Source organism: Chlorocebus sabaeus, chromosome 6 (assembly GCF_047675955.1).
Source record: "Chlorocebus sabaeus isolate Y175 chromosome 6, mChlSab1.0.hap1, whole genome shotgun sequence".
In the NCBI taxonomy this organism is placed as follows: domain Eukaryota; kingdom Metazoa; phylum Chordata; class Mammalia; order Primates; family Cercopithecidae; genus Chlorocebus; species Chlorocebus sabaeus.
The window spans coordinates 50,832,524-50,859,760 of NC_132909.1; the positions used below are offsets into that span (position 1 = coordinate 50,832,524).

The following is a 27,237-nucleotide window of genomic DNA, read 5'->3' on the forward strand; positions in this document are numbered from 1 at the left end:
TAGGGACTTCTCTGTTAATTATTGAACATCTGTTGAATCCTTTTTTCTTTAATCATTTTTGAAGGGGGTTTCTCTTAAGTTTGGCCAGATGTTTGCATGGTAATCAGTTAAATCTAAACATGTGTGCTTCCTTTTTAGATTTAGATCTTTCGTTAAGAAACTTGTTAGGTTAAGCGAATTACTAGTAATGTTAAACTATCATTTTCAACAGAATAGCTTCATATTTATACACATGCAATTCTTTTTTGGTGGTACATTTTTAATATAACTGACTTTAAAGAATCAAAGTTCTTTTCTGGTGGATATTTTCACTTTTAACACTGGCCTGACTATAATAAATGCTAGTGGATATATCAGCTGAAAAATTATCTACTTCTTGCTCAGGAAACTTAGCTGCGGGGATGCCAGGCTGCTTGGAGCCATGGCTGAAGCCCCACATTACTCGGCCTCAGCAAAAGTAAGGCAGATATCCTATAATGTAGTTTTCACGGGGCATAGGCTGGGGCCTGGCTCGCATGTCATGCAGAGCCGCCGTCAATACAGTGCCGGGACCGTGGACCAGCCAGTGGGCAGGAGCATGGGCTTTGCCTGCTGTGGGGGTGCACTATGGGGCAGACAATGCTAACAACATGTTGAGGCAGATGATTCATGTTGCTAGCCTGGCAAAAGCCATCTGGTGAATTAGGAGCCTAGAGTTCTTTAGGGGAGAGGGACTTAGGCTGGGGAAGAACAGACTTATGGGGCAATGCCGGAGGGGAAGGGTTGGGTATATTAGGTGAGGAATGGTCTAGGGGATCTTGCGTACTGTTCTTTTTGCTAGGAACCCCTGAGCCCCTTCCTTCACTGTCTTTTTCATTCAAGATGGTTCTATCTTAATAGGGTACATGTATAACTAATTTTCCTCCAAAGATTAGTTTTTGACTTGCTTCTTTCAATCCTTGGAGGAGGGGAAAGGGCAACTCCTTGCCACTAACATAGGGCATAATCTATTTCTTCTCGGGAGGCAGGTCTTCTGCTAGCAACATTCTCTATTAGAAGTTCACAAGTCTATCCCTCATTTGACTCAAATTCTGGCCAGAAAACTAAGGGTTCAAGGATTAGTTCTTGAGTCTAAAAGGAACAGCAATCTTTTATCATTAATTCCTTTTTCTTATGTTTAGTCTTTTCATTATCTTTCTAATATTTTAACATGAGATCCAGGGGACTATTAGGGGGGATATCTTTGTTACTAACTTTATATTTTTTGCTTGTAATATTTCCTATACTGGGTCCTGGCTAGGCTCAATCCCTCGTAATAGGAATCTCTTGCCTAGGGGGCTTGCTGTGGCTCAACCCCTCATATTAGGGATCACTTGCCTATTTGGGGGGTTCCTTGTGGCTCAGCCCCTCATATTAGGGGGTCTTTTGCCTATCCTTCACTGGAAGTGTTGCTAAGGCTCAATTCGACTATCCTTTAGCTCCACCTGCTGGAGGTTCGTTGCACTCTTCTTTCGCTTCATCCACTCTGGCTGCTTCCGTCGCAGGTTTGTTTCAGATTCCTCTTAGCATTGATGGCAGGTCAGTATAAACCTGTGACAGGACCCCCGAAGGGCTGCCCTAAGCCGTGTGAGGTAAACACGGAACCGCAGATTGGACCCACTCACTCCGCACAGCCGTAGTGCTTGTTACCATTCATGCACTTTCAACCCCCAGAATGCCCTGACACACCCCTCCGACTACCAAAGAATTACTTTGTTGCCGACGTTTCCTACCTTGGTCTGTGCACAGAGTTACCTGGTCGCCGCGGTGCTGCAAGCCTCTCTTCCCCGCATTGCTGACAGTCCGGGTTTATTCGTCAAAATGGGTGGTTCTCGATCTCCTGTCCCTGAGGCCACCGCAATGGGGCAGTGGGACGCATCTCCCCAGGGTAGGGTGACCGAGGAATCCTTCCAAAAGGAGAATGGGGATCCCGGACGATCCCCCAGAATTGCTGGATATAAAATGCTCCCGGAATAAATGCTCGGTGCCGTGAAATAAAACCAGCACTCAGGCAAAAGTTTAATTCTCTCAGCAAGGCAATTTACTACCGCAGAACAGTGCCACTTGCATCAATCAAGATCACAAGAGCACAGAGAACAAAGGAGACCAGCAGGTTTTTATCCTTAATGCAGTCCCTATCTCTGTGTCACTCCTTCATGGAATGGGGTTGGACGGCACAATCTGAGCTGACCCGATTGGCTACTTGGGCTACTTGTATATATTTTTCTAAATATAGAAGGGGAGGGGGACATGAGGTACAGAGGTGGAGCCTGTGAGACGTGCAGTTTCAGGGGAACAATGGGTACAGGTAACCAAGGGAACAGATGGGAGTTACTGATTAGAGTTGATGAGAAGGGGGTAGGCTGTTTTAAGGTAACTAGGCGCAAGGAGGAACAGGAAAGTTGAGTTTGAAAACAAAAGACAAGGATGTTAGCGGGCTGAATCTTTAGAGAAAAACTCAAAGAAATTCACTGTATCTTACAAATCGGACCCCAGAGGCCCCATGCATGTCAAACCCCAAACACTGCCCAGAAGACAGCCCCGGGCTCCAGAGGTACAACACTAGAAAGGACAGAACTCCCATACATACGTGTGCATGTCGGTGTTATGCTTTCCAGGGCTCTTCAGCTTCTCGGAATCCACACTCCTTCTGGAGCTGCTCTGAGCAGCTGGAGGCCACCAGTAGGAGAGGGAGGGTTGACCGGAAGCCCCGCGGAGCTCCCTTTCCCTTCCTTGGCAGGCTCCAGACTGGCCTCAGTGTGCTCTGCTGCCCCCTGCAGGTTATTCAGCTACTTCTCACCCCGTTGATCAGTTCCATGACACAAACATCCTCAATCCCATCGTGTGAGTAAGACACAAGCACAGTCCCTGCTCTCCTCCTATGTTTATGTATAAAGTGGGGGAGGAAAATTCTAAGATAATTTAAGTGCATTTAAAAGATTTCCAGATTGTGGTGGAGGTGGCAGCTCAGGGACCTACGTTCAGTGACACTGCAGCACTTCCAGGCCAGGCTGGTCGGAGAGAGGGTAGAAAGCTGGAGATGGATGTGGATAGGTGGAGGGAGCAGCCCAGGGAAGTGGGATCTGCAGCAGCGCGGCTCTAGGGCCCGGAGCCCGGGAGAGCAGAGATGGGGGCTCCTGGGACAGCACATTCGGGGAGGAGTTGGGCGATTTCCATGGGACCGGGGTGCTGTGGCAGCTGGTGTGGGCCAGTAGCTATCATAACTAAGCCCAATTGGGACGTGAAAACTTGGATTCTGTGGGAATTTATGAAGAGGAAGGCTCTGATGACAAAGAAGTCATCGATGAGGAGGGGGATGAGGGTCACTGGCAAGCTTGCCCCCTTATGGAAAGAAAAGTGAACACTCAACTACTGCTGCAAAATGGGGTCAAAGGATGAGACTCTCACTGTCAGGGAGCAGACTGCTGCAGAAGAGATTGCAAAGACCTTTCGACAACAGCCTGGGAGGCCCAGTGCTGTGGATCATGCCTGTAAACCCAACATTTTGGGAGGCCAAAGTGGGAGGATCACTTGAAGCCAGAGGTTGGAGACCACCCTGAGCAGTGAAGTGGGACCCTCCCATCTCCATAAAATGTTTTAAATTACCCAGGAGAAGTGTGTGTACCTACAGTCTCAGCTACTCAGGAGGCTGAGACACAAGGGTCACTTGAGCCCCAAAGTTTGAGGCTGCTGTGAGCTGTAATTGGGTACTGCACTTCAGCCAGGCACTGTCTCAAAACAAACAAACAAAATAAAATAAAAATCCTACCAAACTCCCTGGGGAAATGCTGACCCCGTTTGATGATCTAAGTGCAAAACACAGCAGGTGGTGACATTTCCTTATGGACTGGATCATTCCAGCCACTTAAGAGGCTTGGACTATTGAGGATTTACCAGGAGAGATGGCCTCCTTGCAGTCAATGGAAAAGGCCCTGGTAAAACCATCCCTTTAAACTTTATCAGATTCATCAGGGAGGAAGGGAGGAGGAAAACTTTAACCAAGCTTGCAGCACCTTCAGCATTAATCATTGGGTCAGCTTGTTCTCTGACCTTCCTCATATTTGCTTCATACCTAGTGTCCTACAACCCCTTAGACCCTAAATGATAGTTCCTGTTAACTGCTCTATAGATAACAACTTGAACATTAGATATTTTCCCTTTGAATTTCCCTTCGAAATATTTCCTTTTCAGGGCTGGGTGCATTGGTTCATGACTGTAATCTCAGCACTTTGGGAGGTTAAGATTGGGGGATCACTTGAGTCTGGGAGTTCAAGAACAGCCTGGGCAATAGAGTGAGACTCCATCTGTACAAAAAATTTAAAATCAGTCAGCATGGTGGCATGTGCCTTTATTCCCAGCTACTTAGGAGGCTGAGGCAGGAGAATCCCTTGGGCCCAGGAGTTTCTGCAGTGAGCTATGATCCCACCACTGCACTCCAGCCTAGGAAACAGAGCCATACTATGTCTCTTAAAAAACAAAAAAGAAAAAAGAAATCCAGACATTTGTTGGTCTTCAGATTATTGGAGAGCATTATCTGACACTTAGTCCAACGTTTGATACCAATATGCAGAATTATGAGAAAGGGGCACTTTGGGACTGGGACACAGCTCTGCAGTTAATGTGTTAGTATGCTGACATACTAACTTCAGCGAGACATGGTCTCAAAAAAAAAAAAAAAAAAAAAATCCCACAAAACTCCCTGGGCATAGTGGCTCATGCTGGTAATCCTAGCACTTTCGGAGACTGAGCTGGGAGGACTGCTTGAGAAAAAGAATTACAGAACAGCTTGGGCAACATAGCGTAATCCTGTCCCTATTATTTAAAATTCAAAATGAAAGTCTGAAAAGCAGCATTTCCCACCTATTCTCTATGAGGGAGCCTTCATCTACATAACAAGGTCTCCTTAGCTACACAGAAGGCAAGCTTTTTCCCTTCCTCTTCCCTAATCTGTCTTGCCATTTAACCTGACTTACCCACCAAATCCGGGATTTTTTGGCCAGCCACATCTGCATTCTTTCCTGGCCTCAAAATGGTATATAAGCTTTTTTGTCTTACTGTTGGTTGGGTCTTCATTCTGAAGGCTCCCATATATAAATGGTAAATAAGTTTGTATGACTTAATCCAAGTTCCATGATCTGAAAACATTTTTCCTGTCTTTTCACTTTATTTTATAAAAAAAAAAAGTGCAAGAACATGCATATCTAAAAATGAGCATTTTCGTATCTCAGAAATCAAGATATTTTTCATATATAACCAGAAAACGGTATTCGTATTTAATAATGCCCTAGTATCCACATTGAGGGATATTAAAACGTCATTAATAGTGTAAAGCAGAATTCTGGAAGTTTAGCTTTGAATACATTTCATTTTGTCGGTTAAACATTGAAGAGAGTGTGTGTTAGGATATGTATTGGTTTTCATCCAGGGTAATAATGTTGGGTGTGTTAGGCCTCCAGGAAAGTCCTTGACCTTCTCCTGTCCTCCTTCCACTCTAATTTAGTTTCCCCACTTTTTTGATTGTGGGTCTTAAAACCCTCCCATGAGAGGGTCCCACTGACTTCATGAAGAGTTTTTTCCTACAGAGTGTAGCCTTGGAAATACTCATTAGATTCCCTATCTGTAGCTGTGTGTCTGAAGTAGTTCCAGCATAAACTATGAGTCTGAGGATTGCTTAAATATCTTATTTCTAAATGCTGAAACAAAAATTTCAGATTTCCTTGTCTAACCAGATGCAGAAAAGCATATGTTATAGATGAAGCATCAGGACTCAAAACAGGCACCAATGTCGCTGACTTCCAAAATTAGTGGCCTTCCTGGCATATGAAGATCCTTTGGGACTATGCTCCAGTGTCCTCTTTGGGGTGCTCCTTGGGCTTTTTGTGAAGCATCAAGACACCCCCATATCCAGGGCAATGTCAGGGTCTCCAGTGTGTTCTGTTCATCACCCTCACCCTGCACTTTCATTGTCACTGTCATTGGCCATTCCAACACTGTGCTTGCATCCCGTGGAAAGTCACATTTGGGATCAAGTGAACTGTGTTCTTTCTACTCTTTGGTGAAAAGTATCAGGGTGTATTTGGCTTTCAAGGGAGAAGGATGAAACAGGAGTTGGATTCAGGTGCATCCAACCTTTTTTTTTTTTTTCCCATGAGATGGAGTCTCACTTGTGTTGATTAGGCTGGAGAGTGCAAAGGTGTGATCTCAGTTCACTGTTACCTCTCTCTAGGCTCAAGCCATTCTCCTGCCTCAGCATCCTTATTAACTGGGATGACAGGCACACACCACGATGCTCACCTAATTTTTGTATTTTTAGTAGAGACAGGGTTTCACCATGTTGGCCAGGCTTGTCTTGAACTCCTGACCTCAAGTGATCCACCTGCTTTGGACTAGCAAAGTGCTGGGATTACAGGTGTGAGCCACCGTTCTTGGTCAGGTTTCACTGCCCTGTCTTCCCTGCTCTGAGTTACTTTGTGTGATCTGACAATCAATGATTCCACCCTTCACTGATATGGATACATTATCTGGGACTGGGTATGTCACCTCCACACACAGACAGGGTTTGGTCAGTGGCTGATGCTGCATCCTGTGGTGCCTGGATTTTGAACTTAGGGAGTTTTAAATAAGCCTTTTTTTTTTTTTTTTTTTTTTTTTGAGACGGAGTTTCGCTCTGTCGCCCAGGCTGGAGTGCAGTGGCCGGATCTCAGCTCACTGCAAGCTCCGCCTCCCGGGTTTACGCCATTCTCCTGCCTCAGCCTCCCGAGTAGCTGGGACTACAGGCGCCCGCCACCTCGCCCAGCTAGTTTTTTGTATTTTTTAGTAGAGACGGGGTTTCACCGGGTTAGCCAGGATGGTCTCGATCTCCTGACCTCGTGATCCACCCGTCTCGGCCTCCCAAAGTGCTGGGATTACAGGCTTGAGCCACCGCGCCCGGCCTTAAATAAGCATTTCTGAAGAGCAGCTTCATTGGCACCTTAAAGGAAGTGACTGGTCTATGCCATTGCATAATATATAAAAGAAACTTTTCCATGTTGCTGTTAACTTTACACCGCTGACATAAGCAGGCTGTTGACAAGTTAGCATCAACAGCACATTATCAGAGAAAGACAGGCTTGTATTTAGACAATTTACACAAATTTTTAGCCTCCTATGACTCAGTAAAGCAATTTGAAAAAATGTAGCTTTATAAGGCATAAACGAATTTATATGTTTTAACTAAGGTACTTTCTGATAAACAGTGCCCATACATTTTAGGAAATATTTTAGTCTTTAGAGAATAAGTAAGGCAAAAACGGGTCCAGGAATCTACAGATGACCTCCCTTCACCACAAGGTCAAGTCTTTTTTTTTTTTTTTTTGAGACAGAGTCTCGCTCTCGCTCTGTCACCTGGGCTGGAGTGTAGTGGCGCCATCTCGGCTCACTGCAAGCTCCACCACCCGTGTTCACGCCATTCTCCTGCCTCAGCCTCCCGAGTAGCTGGGACTACAGGCGCCTGCCACCATGCCCGGCTTATTTTTTGTATTTTTTAGGAGAGACAGGGTTTCACTGTGTTAGCCAGGGTGGTCTCGATCTCCTGACCTAGTGATCCACCTGCCTTAGCCTCCCAAAGTGCTGGGATTACAGGCATGAGCCATCTTGCCTGGCCCTAAGGCCAAGTCTTTTTTTTGTTTTTTGTGTTTTTTTTGAGATGGAGTTTCACTGTTGTTGCCCAGGCTGGAGTACAATGGTGCAACCTCAGCTCACGGCAACCTCTGCCTCCTATATTCAAGCGATTCTCCTGTGTCAGCCTCCTGAATAGCTAGGATTACAGGAGCATGCCACCACGCCCTGCTAATTTTTGTATTTTTAGTAGAGACGGGGTTTGATCATATTGGTCAGAATGGTATCGAACTCCTGACCTCAGCTTCCCAAAGTGCTGGGATTACAGGTGTGAGCCACCATGCCCAGCCAAGGCCAAGTCTTTTACTGTTGGAGAGACACATGTCACATACCAGGCGCATGACATGATGCTCCTCAGTGACCATGATGGATCAGCACAAAAACAAGGGCATTTTGTAACTATATTTCTAAATGTGACAGAGGAAAACATATTTCAAACCATAAACATGACCAAAATTTTTCTCTTCTTACTAATGTGACTTGTAATTCTCATACATCTCACAGTCATTTATGGCTTTTGGCCATCTTTATCACTATGGTATATTGCATCCTTGCTGATAGCAGGTATGGTACTGCTGGTTTTGGAGAAGGCAGCACTCAGAGGTACGTGAGATAACTATTGGTATTATGAGTGAATAAAAAATTAGGGTTGAGGCTGGGCACGATGGCTCATGTCTGTAATCCCAGCATTTTGGGAGGCTGAGGCGGGCAAACCATGAGGTCTGGAGTTCGAGACCAGCCTGACCAATATGGTGAAACCCTGTCTCTAATAAAAAATACAAAAAATTAGCCTGGCATGGTGGCGCACGCCTGTAGTCCCAGCTACTCAGGAGACTGACGCAGGAGAATCGCTTGAACCTTGGAGGTAGAGGTTGCAGCAACCTGAGATCATGCCACTGCACTCCAGCCTGGGCGACAGAGTGAGATTCTTTCTGGAAGAAAAAAAAAAGAAAAGAAAGAAAGAAAGAAAGAAGGAAAGCTTGATTAGGGTTAGATAAAAATGTAAGTACCTAAGTATGAAAAATAAAATTTCCGAAAAAAAAGATGCCTGGCATTTTATCCACATGGTTATGCTGACTCACAATGTCCAAGTAATAACAATTTAACAGTATAAGGTTGATCTAATACATGACACCAATGGGGTATTATAGCTTCTTAATTATTTAAAAAGAATAACATTTGTTAGTATACAGTTATTATAAACAGTTAATTGTTTACATTCATTATCTGTATTCAAAGAATCTTGTCAGGTCTGAATGCTTCCCCACACTGCTTACATTCATAGGGTTTCTCTTGAGTGTGAGTCCTTCCATGGATTTGAAGGTGTGAGGCTGATCTGAAGGCTTTCCACATTGCTTACATTCACAGGACTTCTCTCCAATGTGAGTTCTTTCATGATATCGAAGGGAACTAGAAGAAATGAAGGCTCTCCCACACTGCATACACTCATAGGGTTTCTCTCCCATGTGAATCCTTTCATGATATTGAAAAGAAGTGGAAAAAATAAAGGCTTTCGCACATTGCTTACATTGACAGGGTTTCTCCCTAGTGTGAGTTCATGATATTGAAGAGAACTGGAAGAAGTGCAAACTTTGCCATATTGCTTGCCTTCATAGGGTTTCCTTCCAGTGTGAGTCTTTTCATGTCTATGAAAGGAAGTAGGCAAGCTGAATGCTTTCCTGTATTCTTTACATTCATAGGGTTTCTCTCCAGTGTGTGTTTTGCATGTATTCAAAGGATCTTGGCAGACCTGAATGCTTTCCCACAATGCTTACATTCATAGGGCTTCTCTCCTCTGTGCATCCTTTCATGTATTTGCAAAGAAGAGAAATTATGGAATGCTTTTCCACATTCCTTACATTCATAGGGTTTCTCTCCAGTGTGTCCTTTTATGAATTCAAAGATTTTTGACAGATCTGAAGGCTTTCCCACATTGCTTACATTCATAGGGTTTCTCTCCAGTGTGAGTCCTACCATGCTTTAGAAGGTGTGAGGTAGATGTGAAGGCTTTCCCACATTGCTTATACTCATAGGGGTTCCCTTCAGTATAAGTCCTTTCATGATATCGAAAGGAAGTGAAAGAAAAAAAGGCTTTACCAAATTGCTTACATTCGTAGAGCTTCTCTACAGTGTAAGATTTTTCATGTATTTGAAATGACTTGGCAGAATAACAGCCTTTCCCACATATCTTACATTTATAAGGTCTTTCTACAGAGTGCATTCTTATGTGTGCTTGTGTCCTTTCATGAATTTGACGGTTCCGGGCAGATCCGAAGGGTTTCCCACATTCCTTCCATTCATAGGGTTTCTCTCCATTGTCTGTCCTACCATGCATTCGAAGGTGTGGGGCAGATCTGAAGGTTTTCCCTCATTGGTTACACTCACAGGGTTTCTCTTCAGGGTGATTCCTACCATGCATTTGAAGGACTCAGGCAGCTGTGAAGGCTATCCACATTACTTGCATTTATATGGCTTCTCTCCAGTGTAAGTCCTTTCATGATATCGAAAGGAACTGGAACTAATGAACATTGCTTGCATTCATAGAGTTTCTCTCCAGTGTGAGTTTTTTCATGTCTTTGAAACGATTTGGAACAATAAAAGCCTTTCCCACATATCTTACATTTATAACATCTTTCTCCGGAGTGTATTCTTATGTGTGTTTGTGTCCTTTCATGACTTTGAAGGTTATTCACATATCTGAAGGCTTTCCCACATTCCTTACATTCATAGGGTTTCTCTCCAGTGTGAGTTCTACTATGCACTCGAAGGTGTGAGGCAGATCTGAAGGCTTTCCCACATTCCTTACACTCATAGGGTTTCTCTCCAGTGTGAGTCCTTTCATGATATCGAAGGGAACTGGAATGAGGGAAGGCTTTACCACATTGTGTGCATTTATAGGGTTTCTCTCCACTGTGAATTTTTTCATGTCTTTGAAATGAATTTGCAGAACAAAAGCCTTTCCCACATATCTTACATTCATAAGGTCTTTCTCCAGAGTGCATTCTTATGTGTGTTTGAAAACTTGTAAGAGAGGATAATGCTTTCCCACACTGCTTACATTCATAAAATTTTTTCCTAGAGTGGATCCTTTCATGTATACGAACGTAACGGGGACACGTGAATGCTTTCCCACATTCCTTACATTGATAAGGCTTCTCTCCCTTGTGACTCCTTTCATGTCTACGATAGGATCTGGGACTATGAAATGCTTTCCCACATTCCTGATATTCATAAGGCTTTTCTCCAGTATGAGTTCTTTTATGTATTTGAAGGGTAGCAGAATAACTGAAGGATTTACCACATTGTTTACATTCATATGGTTTCTCTCCAGTGTGAGTTCTTTCATGGATAAGATATAATCTGAGACAATGGAAGGCTTTCCCGCAAAACTTACATTTATAAGGTCCATCCCCTTTGTGTATTACCATGTGTCTTTGAATGCTTGAATAGAAAACAAAGGTTTTTCCACATTCTTTACAAGCATAGGGTTTCTCTCCAGTGTGATCCCTTTCTTGTGTTCTAAAGGAGGGGCGATATCTGAAGGCTTTTTTAGGTTGTTGACACTTACATGGCTTCGGTCCATATTCCTGATACTCATATGCCTTGTGTCCAATGTCACCTCTGATGTTCATATTAAAAGATGAGTTACCTATGCTAACTTCTCCACACATAAAGCTGTCACATGATTTTACTTCAGGAGAAGCTTTCTTCTCCTGGAAGTTCAGCCTGTCTTCTGGAAGCTGGGTAAAAGTTTCTCCACAATGACTGTCTTCTTTAATTTCATTGACTTTGTCTTCCATGAGACTCCTGTCAAAAGTGAGAAGCACATTACAAAGGGTTTGTTTATAAGTAATTTTATATTCAACAACAAGTACTGCACTTGCATTTTTTTTTTTTTTTTTTTGAGACGGAGTCTCGCTCTGTCGCCCAGGCTGGAGTGCAGTGGCGCAATCTCAGCTCACTGCAAGCTTCGCCTCCCGGGTTCACGCCATTCTCCTGCCTCAGCCTCCCAAGTAGCTGGAACTACAGGTGCCTGCCGCCACGCCTGGCTAATTTTTTGCATTTTTAGTAGAGACGGGGTTTCACCGTCTTAGCCAGGATGGTCTTGATCTCCTGATCTCGTGATCCGCCCACCTCGGCCTCCCAAAGTGCTGGGATTACAGGCGTGAGCCACCGCGCCCGGCCTGCACTTGCATTTTTAACACTGTCCATCAAAGTGTAGGCTTTCGGCCCTGGCTGAATTGTTTCAAGGTGACTGGACAACATTTTCTACAAGGTGTCCCAGCCATAACTATTATTTAAAAAAATGTTTATATGGGACTTCTTAATACTCTTCCCAAGTAAACTATTTTACAAATACTAAATACTGTGTGTCAATTTTCTTTTGTTTCAGGGTCTAGTCCTGTTGCCCACGCTGGAGTGCAGTGATATCATCATAGCTTACTGCAGCCTTAACTGGCTCAAGTGAACCTCCTGCCTCAGTCTCCTGAGTAGCTGGGAGTACAGACCACAATGCCCAGCTAATTTTTTGCTGTTGTTGACTTGTGGTCTTGTTATGCTGCCCAGGCTGTTCTTGAACTGCTGGCCTCAAGCTATCCTCCTATCTCCACTTCTCAAAGGACTAGGACTACAGGATTGAGTCCACAGCCTAGGCCACATTTACATATATGTTTTTTGATCACATATTCTAAAAATAAATGAATTTGATCCTGGACTTAGTTCTTTGTTTTACTTATTTTTAATATATTGTCATATTCTAAGATTATCTAGAGAGACACTGCTTTGTCTTATAAGTACAAATTACCTGAAGTTTCTCCTGGGGTTTTGGTACTCATATTCAATGTTCTGGTCTTTCCAACTTTTTCCTAAAATACAGACACACAAAAATAGTCCCAAGGCATTATAAAATTGTGAAAAAATTATTAGATTCTATGCCCATGATTTACTGCAGCCATACCTCATTTATTCATCAAAGTATTTCCTGTCTATGTTCTAAATCACTCAACAGCATTGAGGAGCTAGAAACACTGGTTCACTAATGGACTGAGGGAAGGAATATTGTCATTCTTACCTATAGAGGTCAGGTTCCTGAAAGTTTCCAGCATCACTTCCCTGTAGAGATTCTTCTGAAAAATATCCAGCAAAGCCCACTCCTCCTGGGTGAAGTTCACAGCCACATCCTCAAAGGCCACCGGGTCCTGAAACATCTCACATGTGTAGAGGAGGATGGGTGAGAGTGACAGCACTGGGGGCCTAGACTCTATTCTCAAGAAGTTCTCAGGATGCTGTGTACTCCAAACATTTATTCCCTGCTTTGCTCATCAGATCCCTTTCTCCCTGTGTATACTTACCTTCTTCCATAAAGCAACTTTTTTTTTTTTTTTGGAGACAGGTTTTCACTCTTGTTGCCCAGGCTGCAGTGCAATGGCGTGATGCTGGCTCACTGCTGGGGTTCAAGCACTTCTTATTCCTCAGCCTCCTGAGTAGCTAAGATTACAGGCATGTGCCACCATACCCAGCTAAGTTTGTATTTTTACTAGAGACAGGGTTTCTCCATGTTGGTCAGGCTGCCGACCTCAGATGATCTGCCTGCCTCAGCCTCCCAAAGTGCTGGGATTACAGGTGTGAGCCACCATGCCCAGCCAGCAATTGATTTTTTTCAAGACAGCGTCTCGTTCTATTACCCAGGCTGGAGTGTAGTGGCACCATCCTGGCTCACTACAACGTTTTACTCCTGGGTTCATGTGATTCTCATGCCTCAGCCTCCTGAGTAGTTGAGACCACAGGCATGTGCCACCACACCTGGCTAGTTCAAAAAGCAATTGTGATGCTAGAACTGAACAAGGCGTAAAGCCACAGCAGAATAGGAAAATGTGTGTATTCACTGAACCCAGGGAGAAAAGTGAGCTGCCTGGCTGTCCCTAACATCTCTTTGGACTGTGGGTCTGCAGCACCTGTCATAATAGACACCTACGAATTCATATGCGGAACAAAGTTAACATTAGCAGTCCTGAGGCCGTGCATCCTTGAAAATGCCTTTTCCCAAAGTGTAATCTTTGTTGATATTGTCAGAGAAAGCAGATAGCTAGCAATGAGCACGAGGGGGAACCCCTGGGAAATCTCACACCCCCAGGGACCACCTGAAACAGGCATGCTAGATATAAGCAGAGAGTAGGGGAATCACCTCAGTAGAAAGAAACTTCCATTATGATGTCCAGGAATCATTCACTTTGCAGTTATCCTGTCAGAATGTAGCTAGATAGATGCTGACAGAGCAAAGGGGACATTCCCAAAAAAAACCTGGCACCGTATGTACACAAGAGGGCAAACAAGAAACTCCTAAGAGATACCCAGGTGTAATAAGCACAGATTTACCCACTATACGACCTTCCTGAGGTGGCAGTAATGAGCAATACAGCCACCCACATATCCATTGACGGCTGAATGGAAAAACAAAATGTGGTAAGCATATACATAAAATGGGATATTATTTACTCTTAGAAAATGACATCTTAGCCGGGCATGGTGGCTCACACCTGTAATCCCAGCACTTTGGAACACCGAGGTGGGTGGATCGCCTGAGGGTCGGAGTTTGAGATCAGCCTGACCAGCATGGAGAAACCCCATCTCTACTAAAAATACATTACCCGGGTGTGGTGGCACATGCCTGTAAACCCAGCTACTCAGGAGACTGAGGCAGGAGAACTGTTTGAACCTGGGAGGTGGAGGCTGCGGTGAGCCAAGATTGTACCATTGAACTCCAGCCTGGGCAACAAGAGTGAAACTCCAACTCAAAAACAAAAAAAGGAAAAAGAAAATAACATCTTGGCCTGTACTGCAACATTCATGAAATCTCAGAATAATTGAAAAAAGCAAAATACAATAGAATTCATCTTAGAGAACTTACATAGATTTATCAAACCATCTCAACTGTACATGTAAAATTTCTTACGCTGGTAAGTTTTATATTTTCTTTTAAGATAAGTAATGATAAAAAATCATGGTAGCAGCCAGGCATGGTGGCTCATGCCTATAATCCCAGCACTTTGGGAGGTTGAGGCAGGCGGATCACCTGAGGTCAGCAGTTTGAGACCAGTCTGGCCAACACGGTAGAACTCCATCTCTAAAAAAATACAAAAATTAGCCAGGCGTGGTGGCACGTGCCTGTAGTACCAGTTACTTGAGAGGCTGACGCGGGAGAATAATTTGAACCTGGGAGGCGGAGGTTGCAGTGAGCCGAGATCATGCCACTGCACTCCAGCCAGGGCAACAGAGTGAGTCTCTATCTTAAGACAAACAAACAAAACACCACGAGAATGTCCTAACAGAGGCAGAAAAGGCATCTGACAAATCTTAACCCATTTATGCCTAATGTTCCACTTTTGGAACACTAAGCATGTGGGAGTTATTTATATCCTACTGCTCAAGGTCATGGCCAAAGTCTGATTTTTCACACGTCTGCAATTCAAAAAAGTGCAACCTCCAGCATAAATGTGTTAATATCTCCTGATCATTAGAAACATTCAATAAACTACATATACAAGAGAAGATTCCATAAGATGACAAGAGAGGCACTAGGAACACAGAAGAACCTACTATAAAGACATGTATTAAAAATGCAAACCCGGAGGCCAAGGTGGACAGATCAATTGAGCCCCGCAGTTTGAGACCAGCCTGGGCAACATAAGGAGACCCCGTCTCTATAATAAAATAAAAAATTAGGCATGGTGGCACAAAACAAATGGTATTGAAACACCTGAATTAGCAAACGCAAAGAAATGAATCAGACACAAGAACTGCACCTTTTACAAAACTATTTCCTAATGAATCATTTACTTAAATGGAAAACACAAAACTCACAACTTCTTTCACACTTGTGAAAACCAAGACAACCTCGGATTTGCCAATAAGGTTTTACACACAACACAAAAAACATGATCTGTGAATGAGAAAATCAATAAATTGGACTTCATTGAAAACAAAAATGTTTTGGAAAAGACTCTGTTAACAGAATAAAAAGACAGGTGGCAGACTGGGACAAAATATTTGCAGAACACTTATCTGATCAAGAACTGGTACCCAAAAAGGTATGAAGGACTCATAAAATTCTATATATATATAAAAAAACCCAGCCAATCAAAAAATAAGCAAAAGGTCGGGCGCGGTGGCTCATGCCTTAATCCCAGCACTTTGGGAGGCAGAGATGGGTGGATCACCGAGGTCAGGAGTTTGAGACCACCCTGATTAACATCGTGAAACCCCGTCTCTAGTAAAAATACAAAAATTAGCTGGGCCCGGTGGCGTGAGCCTGTAATCCCATCTACCCAGAAGGCTGAGGCAGGAGAATCACTGGAACCCGGGAGACAGAGGTTGCAGTGAGTCAAGATCACGCCACTGCCCGCCAGCCTGGGTGACAGAGCCAGACTCAGTCTTAAAAAAATAAAAAATAAAAAAATAACAAACCAATCTTTCCAAGTATACCTCCCCCTAAAGAATGTAATTATGGCAAACATATGACAGGATGCTCTACATTACATGTCATTAAACAGCAAATGAAAACAGGCCAGGCGCAGTGGCTCACGCCTATAATCCAGCCCTTTGGGAAGCTGAGGCGGATGGATCACCTGAGGTCAAAAGTTTGAGACCAGCCTGGCCAACATGGTGAAATCCTGTCTCTAGTAATAATACAAACAGCAGCCATGCGTGGAGGTGTACACCTGTCATCCCAGCTACTGGGGAGTCTGAATCAGAAGAACTGCTTGAACCTGGGAGGCAGAGGCTGTAGTGAGCTGAGATCGTGCCATTATACTCCAGTCTGGGCAACAAGAATGAAACTCCATCTCCAAAGGAAAAAAAAAAAAAAAAGGAAAACAATGAAGCACCAGCAAATAAGCAAATACCTGGTGGAGTAGCTAAAATCCAAAACACTGACACCTCCTAATGCCAATGACAGTGAACTCTCCTTCACTATGGATGTGAATGGAAAATTCTACAGCCCATTTGGAAGACAGTCCGCGGAACTCTGAAGAAAATAAGCGTGGTCTTACTGATTCAGTAGTCTCACTCCTACATACTGACCTAAATGAACTGAAAACTGATGTCCACACAAAAGTCCTCCCACAAACGCTTTTAGCAGCTTTACTCATAACTGCCAAAAACTAGACTCAAACAAGGTGAGTCTTTAAAAAAAAAAAAAAAAAGACGAGGTCTTACACTGTATCTACCAGGCTGGTCTCTAACTTCTGGCCTCAAGCAATCTTCTTACCTCAGTCTCCCACGTGCTGGGAACTCAGGGATGAGGCGTCACACCAGGCTAAAGATGAGCCTTTCAACAGGTGAATAAAGAAACAAACTATGGTAACATCTGTACAATGGAATGTTACTCAGTGATGAAAAAAAATGAGTGACCCTGGCGGGTGCGGTGGCTCCCACCTGTAATCCCAGCACTTTGGGAGGCCGAGGCGGGTGGATCACCTGAGGTCAGGAGTTTGAGACCAGCCTCAACATGGAGAAATCCCATCTCTACTAAAAATACAAAATTAGCCAGGTGTGGTGGCACACGCCTGTAATCCCAGCTACTTGGGAGGCTGAGGCAGGAGAATCGCTTGAACTCGGGAGGCAGAGGTTGCGGTGAGCCGAGATCGTGCCATTGCACTCCAGCCTGGGCAACAAGAGCAAAACTCCATCTCAAAAAAAAAAAAAAGAAGAAAAAAAAAATAAGAAAATGAGTGGCCGGACATGGTGGCTCACAAGTGGAATTCAGGCACTTTGGGAAGCTGAGGTGGGAGGATCACCTGAGCTGGGAGTTTTACATCCTGTCTTTAATAAAACAAAAATCTTTAGATAAATAAAGAAAAATAAAAAATAAATGAGTTGTCAAGCAACAAAGATATTTAGAGACCTTCAATGCATATTTTTACATGAAAGAAGCAAGTCTGAAATGGCCACTTACAGTATCATTCCAAATATGTGATATTCTGGAAAATGCAAAACTCTGGAGGCAGGAACATCATCATTTGTTTCCAGGGATAAACAGGGATGGCAAAAGAGTGAGGAGAAGGTATGATTAGAAGGAGCACAGGCGAGTTAGAGGGCAGTGAAACGCTTCTGTATAAGACTGTGATGGTGAATACATGACATATGTAGTTGTCTTTTTTTTTTTTTTTTTTTTTTTGAGACAGAGTTTTGCTCTTTTTGCCCAGGCTGGAGTGCAGTGGCGTGATCTCGGTTCACCGCAACCTCTGCCTCCCGGGTTCAAGCGATTCTCCTGCCTCAGCCTCCTGAGTAGCTGGGATTACAGGCATCTGCCACCACCCCGGTTAATTTTGTATTTTTAGTAGAGACGGGGTTTCTCCATGTTGATCAGGCTAGTCTTGAACTCCCGACCTCAGGTGATCCACCTGCCTCGGCCTCCCAAAGTGCTGGGATTACAAGCGTGAGCCACCGCGCCCAGCCAGTTGTCTTAAACTACAGAACAAAAGAGTAAAGTTTAATGTAAAAGATGGACTTTAGGTAATAATAGCATTGGCTTCTTCAATTTTCATCATGTTCACATGTAATATATTCTTGCTTCAGTTGTAGGATACACCACACAAAGTCGATATGGTTTCTTTGGTTTAAAACTATTTTTTTTTTTTTTGAAACAGGGTCTTGCTATGTTGCCTAGGCTGGCCTCCAACACTGGAGTTCAAGCTATCCTCCTGCTTCGGCCTCCCTAAGTGGTAGGATTACAGGTATGAGGCACAGCACCTGGCCAGTCAAGATGTTTAAAATACAGGGAACTACGAGCCTGGAAGAAAAATGCGGGAACTCTGTGGATTATCTGCTCAATATTTTGGGTAACCAACCACTGTTCTAAATCATAAAATCAACTAAGTAAGAAAGTGAATTAATTATCATTCTGTGTAAGGTTCCATATAACTGAGTTAAAATAAAATCTGATATAAAAGATCACATATTGGTTATCATTTGCATAAAAAACATGCAAAAATAAAACATACTGATGAGGATGCATACCCAGGTTGTGAAAGTAGGAGGAAAAGTAAGGCAATTATCTTACCATTCCCAATACTGGCTCCATCATTATTATTTGAATTCATTGTGCAATTCTCTTATGTATTTATTGCATATGTAACAGTTTTAGTAAGTTTCTAGAATGCACACTCTATACAGAAATAAATCTCAGTGAATTTTAATTATCAGCAACAATCTGCTGAATATAATTTTTAAAAGACAGCATACCCTATTGAAACTTATTTTTTTCTTGCTCCTTTTCTTCTCTTTTTTTTTTGAAACAGGGTCTCGTTCTGCTTCCCAGGCTAGAGTGTAGTGGTGCAATCATAGCTCACTGCATCCTCGAACTCTCAGACTCAACAGATCCTTCTACTTCAGCCTCCTGAGTAGCTGGGACTACAGACACACATCACAAGGATGAGGTAATTTTTTGTATAGGCAAAGTTTGCCATGTTGCCGACACTAGAATAATCTCTTTATTTATTTATTTTTTTGAGATGGAGTGCAATGGCGCAATCTTGGCTCACTGCAACCTTGGCTTCCTGGGTTCAAGTGATTCTCCTGCCTCAGCCTCCTGACTAGCTGGGATTACAGGCATGCGCCACCAGGCCTAATTTTGCATTTTTAGTAGAGACAGGGTTTCTCCATGTTCATCAGGCTGATCTCCAACTCCTGACCTCAGGTGATCCACCCGCCTCCGCTTCCCAAATATTGGGATTACAGGCATGAGCCACCATGCCCAGCCACTAATTTCTATTAAAACTAATTTTCTTGAAGTCCAAAAAAGTCTCAGGAAGGATATAAAATGATTCTTATGTAAAAAGCCTACACTGAAAAACATCAATATGAAATGAAATAAATGGAAAAATGTCATGTGTCCTTAAAAGAAGATTAAATAGCACTATGATGTAACCTTTCTGAAATGTGACTACAGTTATATTTTATTCCATGAAATTTACAAGGCAGTTTGTTTTTTCACTAAAATTAAGAAAAAACTACTTCTAAAAACTGAAATACAAGACAATGAGAATAGCCAAGATGCTCTACAGAATATGGCTGGGGGGTGTTATGGCGTGAATATTTGCATCACTCCAAAAAAATCACACATTAATAACCTACCCCCCAATATAGTATTAGAAGTTGATATCTCTGAAAAGTCATTAGGATTAGATGACAGCATAAGAGTTGATCCTTTCTGAATGACATTAGTGCTCTTATAAGAAGACACAGGAGAGCCGGCTTCCTCTTTTCCATCACGTGAAGAAACCACAAGAAGATGACCATCTGCAACACAGGAAGCGGGCCCTTACCGGACACTAGATCTGCCAGCTCCCTGAACGTGGACTTCACAACCTCAAGAACTGCCAGAAATAAATGTTTATTCTTTAAGTCACCCAGTCTATGGTAATTTGATACAGCAGCCCAAGATAACTAATATAGAGAGGCAATACACACACCCACTAAACACCATAGCTTTGAACTCTATACTAATTAAGAGAAAATGGTATTATCAGAGAGATGGAAAGATAGGCCAACGGAAAACAGCAAATTGTGAAACCAGGGCATCTAGTTTTTTGTTTGTTTGCTTTTGTTTTTCTTATACCGGAGTTTCACTCTTATTGCCCAGGCTGGAGAGCAATGGTGTGATCTCGGCTCACTGCAACCTCCACCTCCCAGGTTCACATGATTCTCCTGTTTCAGCCAACCGAGTAGCTGGGATTACAGCCATGCACCACCAGGCTTGGCTAATTTTGTACCTTTAGTAGTGACGGGGTTTCACCAGATTGGTCAGGCTGATCTTGAACTCCTGACCTCGGGTGTTCCTCCCGCCTCAGCCTCCCAAAGTGCTGGGATTACAGGCATGAGCCACCGTGCCCAGTCTGGGCATCTGTTTAAGGTAATGTGAAACTACGACAAACCAGGTATTGTCAGCCAATGATACAAGTGGTGAACACTTAACAGAAAAAGCAGGGACAAATGGTCCTCTACTGGAGAATAATGAATCTGCTACCCATCGTCTCCATATATAATAATTTAATTAATTCTAGAGCTGCTGGATATGGTGAGTTCTTATAATTATTTGTTACCTTAGCATGCATTTTCTTTATGGATTTAACTTTCTCATAACGGAAGAAAACTTTATCCAAACTCAACAGAGTTTCTAGTTCTCCACCTCCTCCCAGTTCCTCCATGGGGTCAACTCACATATATTTCTTACACGAGTGCATTCTGGTGACCACCTCCCTATGGGACAGCTAGATATAACCAATTTGAGTTGTCTCACTAACCTTTACACCCCACATGGATGGCATAGACCAGCTCTTAATCACAGTGCGACTTCACAGAACTAGTGCCTGCTTGCTCTAAATCCACCAGAAACGATTCCCCGAGAGACGCCTCCTTGGTCAATTCCCTGGACCCTGAGAAAAGCTTTGGCCCACAGGTCCCTGTCTGTCCTGCTCCCCACCTGCTGGTTGAATGTGCATCCTGGATGTTCCCCCCACTCTGTGTTGCTCTGCAGGTGTGCTGCCCTCATCTCCTGGGATTGTGAGCAGTGCACTGTGATGTCATGGGCTTTGTTGAGTTGTCTCTTCTGTGTCTCACTGACCTACGCAATCATTCTTGGATTTGGCCCTAGTGAAAAATGCAATGTAAAGTTAATTTGAAACACTCAAGCTGCAATGTATGAACAATTCTTTACAGGGACAAGCCCACAGAGGGGCAGTGCTGGCTGGAACACAGTGATGTCTGACTCATGTGTCAGCACAGGTCACCCTGTCACACGAGACATCTCTCCACCCCCATCCTCCTCACCGAAGCGCTCAATGACTACTTTCCACCAACACCGCACTACACCCCGCTGTGTACCCGCTTCCATATTCTGATTTGCAGGCTACTGGTCCACCCTGCTGGGGTGGGCTTTCCTTGTGTTTTGGGGTTTTGTCTCCCTTCACAGTTGACACAATCCAGAGGACAGGAATCATCTCTCCTTTCCCTCAGTAGCACCATCCAACTGGCTGACCAGCCGTGTGTCTCCAACTTATGAAAACTGGGGGTGGGAAAGAAAAGCTGAGCATCTCCAGGGCTTGGCTATCTAGATGTAGAGTATACCAGGAGTCTCCCTGCACCAGAAGGCATTCAGCTGCTCTCTTGGGAGTCCCCATTCTCCTACCTCACTCTGCCCCCTGGGAGGAGAGACCCAGGGGCTGATACTCACGAGGCCCTCCCAGAGACAGAGCAGCTGTGGGCATATTAGGTCACCCCAATTCTGCCACCCAGGACCAAGAAAACATAGGAGAGTGCACTGAAGACACGATACCCTTTGAAATTTCCAAAGGGGAGCCTCAACCAAAAGACAATCTGATAAAATGTGTTTCCACAACAGAGGAAAGGAGAAGCATGCACATTTTGACAGGAAAGTATCTGGGGGTGATTCTCTGAACACTTCACATGAGAGGAAAGGAGAAGTGCTCAATGACTGTTTCCCACCAACACTGCATTGTGTCCCCTGTGTACCCCCAAGTATATTTTGCTTTGTAGGCTATTGCTGCACCCCGTTGGGGTGGCCTTTCCTTGTCTTTTGGGATATTTCTCTCTTCACAGTTGAGACAATCCAGAGGACAGGAATCATTTCTCCTTTTCCTCAATAGCAACATCCAACTGGCTGACGGCCATGTGTCTCCAATTAATGGAAACTGGAGTCGGGAGAGAGAAGCTGAGCACCCCAAGAACTGGTTATTTAAATGAAGAGTATACCAGGCATCTCCTCCACCATTAGTCATTCAGGGGCTCCCTCAAGAGGCCCCACTCCCCTAGGCACTGATGGCCACCAGATCCTCCAGGAGACAGGGCAGTAGTGGGGATTTTGAGTCATCCCCAGGCCGTTCTAAAACCCAAAACCTGGAAAAGATAGGAGGGTGTAGGTCTGGGCACGGTGGCTCACACCTGTAATCCCAGCACTTTGGGAGGCTGAGTCGGGTGGATCACGAGGTCAGGAGATCAAGAACGTCCTCGCTAACACAGTGAAACCCCATTTCTACTAAAAATACAAAAAATTAGCCAGGTGTGGTGGCTGGCGCCTGTAGTCCCAGCTACTCGAGGCTGAGGCAGGAGAATGGCATGAACCTGGGAAGTGGAGCTTGCAGTTAGCTGAGATGGTGCCACTGCACTCCAGTCTGGGCGACAGAGCGAGACTCCAATTCAAAAAAAAAAAAAAAAAAAGGATACAAGGGTGTACTGAAAACACATCACCCTGTAAAGTTTCCAGAAAGGAACCTCGTTCCAAAGACATCCTGATAAGGTTGATAAGGTGTCTCTGTCTAGGAAAGATAAAAGGAGGAGAGGCAGAAAAGTTTTCTCAGGAAAATGTCTAGTGGTGATTCTCTGCTTTCCTGTCATGTGAAATGTCCAGAAACAGATTTTACTGCAAGCCCTTGAAGAGTTAGGCTATTGTATGAGGGTGGAGGATGTGAGGCCCTGCATCCCATATATTTGGAAACGGTAGGGGGAAACCACTTGCCCTGGAAAGTATGAAAAAATTTAAATAAGAAGCAATGAGACCGAACTGTGTGTAGTATCCTAAGGTCCTACCTAAGGACACTAAAATCAAATTTAAATAAAACTCTTGAAAATTACTAATTTATAGGGAAATGAAATTTATGCTTAATCACGTACAATCCAACAATTAACCTGTGATTACATGACTAGAAATCTTCTACCTATATAGGCTGTGTGAACAAGTAAGTCAGGCCAGGTGTGGTGGCTCACTCCTGTAATCCCAACACTTTGGAAGGCCGAGGTAGACGGATCACTTGATGCAAGGAGTTCGAGACCAGCCTAGCCAACATGGTGAAACCCCGCCTTTATTAATAATAAAAAAATTAGCCAAGTGTGGTGGTACGCACCTGTAATCCCAGCTACTTGGGAGGCTGAGGCAGAAGAATTACTTTAACCCAGGAGGTGGAGGCTGTGGTAGGCCAAGATTGTACCACTGCACTCCAGTCTGGGTGACAGATTGAGACCCTGTGTCAAAAAAAAAAAAAAAATCGAAAAACAAACAAAAAAAACACAAGTAATTCAAAAATTTAATCTAGTAGATCTCTAAATTATCTTGAAGCAATGTGATCATGGAGTTGAGTTACGTGATATACAGCTTTCACATAGCCAGCTGGAACTCTCTTTTCCCTGATTACAGATTCGCCTTCTTTCTTACCTATACTGTTTTGTAAAATGTTGTAAATGACTGAAGGAAAACAGGAAAGGCCCTTTCCCTCGTCACTATTTTTTTTTTAATTTAATATGATTTTTCATAATTGAGATGGGGGTCTCACTATGTTGCCCACGCTGGTCTTGAACTCCTGACATCAAGCCATCCACCTGCCTTGGCCTCCCAGAGTGCTGAGGTTCCGGGTGTGAGCCATCCCGCCAGGCCCCTCTTCACTACTGATTTCTAGAGTAAACTAACTTCCCTCTTTACTTCCTCACACAAAGATTTCATGCCTATCACCTTGTCTTCAGCTGGAATGTTAAATTCACTCTTTTAAATTGAAAAGGAAATAAAAACCAGCTAGAAAGAAAACAAGCTCTGGGAGAAAAAAGCAAACCATAATGAATTAGGTTGTTAGCCAGGTGCAGTGGCTCACGCCTGTAATCCCAGCAATTTTGAAGGCCAAAGAAGGAAGACTGTTAGAGGCCAGGAGCTAGGGACCAGCCTGAGCAACGTATGGAGACTCCACGTCCGGAAAAAAAAAAAAAAAATTAGCAGGTGTAGTAGTGGGCAACTATAGTCTCAGGTACTTTGGGAGGCGGAGGTGCTTGAGCCGGGGAGGTCAAGGCTGCAGTAAGCCATGATCGCACCACTGCTCCAGCCTGGGCCACAAAACAACACATTGTCTCAAAAATAATAATAATAATAATTACACTGCTGTATCTCATACATCAGCCTTCTATGGAAAACGTAATCCTGTTGTATTTATTTGCCTTTTGCCTATATAAGTGTTAGGGAAGCAGGTGCCTAGGGAGCCAGAGAAACACCAGTTTAAGTTAAGCTCCATTTTGAGACTAACAAGAAACACTCCTTGCCAGTCACAACCCATGATCATCAAATGTTTCCCATGAAGGAAACAGCCTGAAGATGCCTGCAAGTATCCTTACACTCCCACAACAACAGAACGTCCCCATGTCCCAATACCCATAACAATATGTGCTTTCAAGATAATTATAGTTCTTTTTTGTTCGTTTTGTTTTGGGTTTTTTTGTTTGTTTGTTTGTTTGTTTGAGACGGGGTCTCGCTCTGTCGCCCAGGCTGGAGTGCAGTGTCCGGATCTCGGCTCACTGCAAGCTCCGCCTCCCGGGTTTACGCCATTCTCCTGCCTCAGCCTCCTAAGTAACTGGGACTACAGGCGCCCGCCACCTCACCCGGCCAGATTTTTTGTATTTTTTTAGTAGAGACGGGGTTTCACCGTGTTAGCCAGGATGGTCTCGATCTCCTGACCTCGTGATCCGCCTGCCTCGGCCTCCCAAAGTGCTGGGGTTACAGGCGTGACCCACCGCGCCCGGCCGGACCCTATTTAATTTTAAACCTTAGCCAATCGAGTTAGCTTAGATTGTGAGGTCCAACCCTAGCCAATGAGGAAAGGACACAGAAGTGCTGGGAACTGCGTTGAGGATAAAAACCCCTGTCCTACCCCGCTCGGTGTGCTCTTGCGATCATCCGTGACTGGCGCAAGCTGCACACTTATGTACAAATAAATGTGCCTTGCTGAGGAATTTTCTGCTTAGATGCTGGTTTTCTTTGTGGCACCGGGCACTTGTTTCTAACAAACCCCACACCCGAGGCGGGATCCCCCCATATCCCTCCCGTGGCCCCCGCATAATGTGGCGAGACGCGGAGCTGGGGGCGCGGAGCTGCCCAGATTGGGCTCCGGGGCCAGGCAGCAGTTGCCGTGCAGGGACGGGGCAGGACGCCCGGAGTCACGGCTGCCGGCCCAGCCTCACCCTGCGGCCGAGGGGACTCGCGTCCCAGACCCCGGAGTCGCGGCGTGGAGGCCCGTGTCCCGCCTCAGCCGGTTCTGGCCGATTCCAGCCCCTCTCCCAGTCGCCCGGACGCCAGCCCCCTCACACACACCATTTCTCGGCTTCCAGGGTGTTCCGGCGTCCTCTGCGTGGCTCCCGCGATAGTGTAGGTCACAGTGCAGGTTACAGAGCGACATAAGCTCTGGTGGAGGAACCTGGTCCCTCTCGGAGCAAGAGCGCCGAGTTCCTGACCGCAGCCGGTGCAGTACCAAAGGAAAGGACGAAGGGCGACTGTCCCCTCCCCCTTCCCCGGATGGACTGCTGACAGGGCCCCGCCCCAGCACCCCTGATTGGATGGGGCGCCAGGCCCCGCCTCCTCCGTCTGAGTGACAGCAAAAGCCCTGGGTAACCGGGTCCTGCAGATCGTGTCTGACTTGTTGCGGCCACTGCGTCTCTAAGCGAGCAGCCTCTCTAAGCGAGCGCCTTCCTTGCGCCCTGGTTATCGGATATTTGCATTTCAAGGCGACTTGCTCCTTATGGTTAGAAGAGGCACTGTTAGCTTCCTCATTCAAGGAGCTGTCCCTGCTCCTTCTTTCTGCACAGGATCACAAGTGTGTGCAGGGCATTTCAGACTCAGTGTTCAATGGAGAGATACGCTTGCCTCAGAGCAGGAGGGGAGCCCAGACCAGGCAAGAGGCATGACTGCACCAGGAGAGAGAGGCAGATGTCTTTCAGGGTGCGGGAAATGGGATGAGGCATGGCCAAGGCTTCCTCACATTGCTATGGACTGCTGCAAGGTTTTCCTTGTAAGAAAGCTAACCAAGCCAGAACTTATTAAAGATTTAGAGGCTCTCAGTACTATGTATATCTATCCCTGGTGCATTGACAGTGACTGAAGACCCATTTTTCAGGACACGCTGTGTAGGACTGAACCAGGGAACATGATATAGCATGGCACTTTTATCTCACATATAACCCCCAAGAAGCAGGGTTAACTGAAATGAAAGATGGTCTCAGGGGAAGCTGTAAATGAGAAATTCTGTAATAGAAATTATGACTTAGGCAGGCCGGGTGCGGTGGCTCATGCTTGTAATCCCAGCACTTTGAGAGGCTGAGGCCGGCAGATCATGGGGTCAGGAGTTCAAGACCAGCCTGGCCAACATGGTGAAACCCTGTCTCTACTAAAAATACAAAAATTAGCCAGGAATGGTGGCACGTGCCTGTAATCCCAGCTACTTGAAAGGCTGAGGCAGGAGAATTGCTTGAACCGGGAGGCAGAGGTTGCAGTGAGCCAAGATCATGCCACTGCACTCCAGCCTGGGACACAGTGAGACTCCGTCTCAAAAAAAAAAAAAAAAAAATGTTTTAGGCATCTTTTTTTGAGATGGGGTCTCACTCTGTCGTCCAAGCTGGAGTGCAGTGGTGCGATCACTGCTCACTGCAGCCTCAACCTTCCAGGTTCAAGAAATCCTCCCACCTCAGCCTCCTAAGTAGGTGGGACTACAGGTACGTGCCACCATGCCTGGCTAGTTTTTT

The 27,237-nt window shown here is 44.7% G+C and overlaps 1 protein-coding gene across 1 annotated transcript; it reads right to left on the reverse strand.

Moving 5' to 3' along the window:
- Positions 1–6,136: 6,136 nt before the first annotated feature.
- Positions 6,137–26,984, reverse strand: LOC103233944 (uncharacterized). Its single transcript, XM_073016924.1, is given in 8 exon segments — positions 6,137–9,017; positions 9,020–9,219; positions 9,425–9,559; positions 9,561–10,035; positions 10,379–11,481; positions 12,479–12,539; positions 12,746–12,881; positions 25,814–26,984. Coding segments are annotated over 8 exon segments (2,223 nt in total). The 5' UTR covers positions 25,817–26,984; the 3' UTR covers positions 6,137–8,907.
- Between the last annotated feature and the right edge of the window lie 253 nt (positions 26,985–27,237).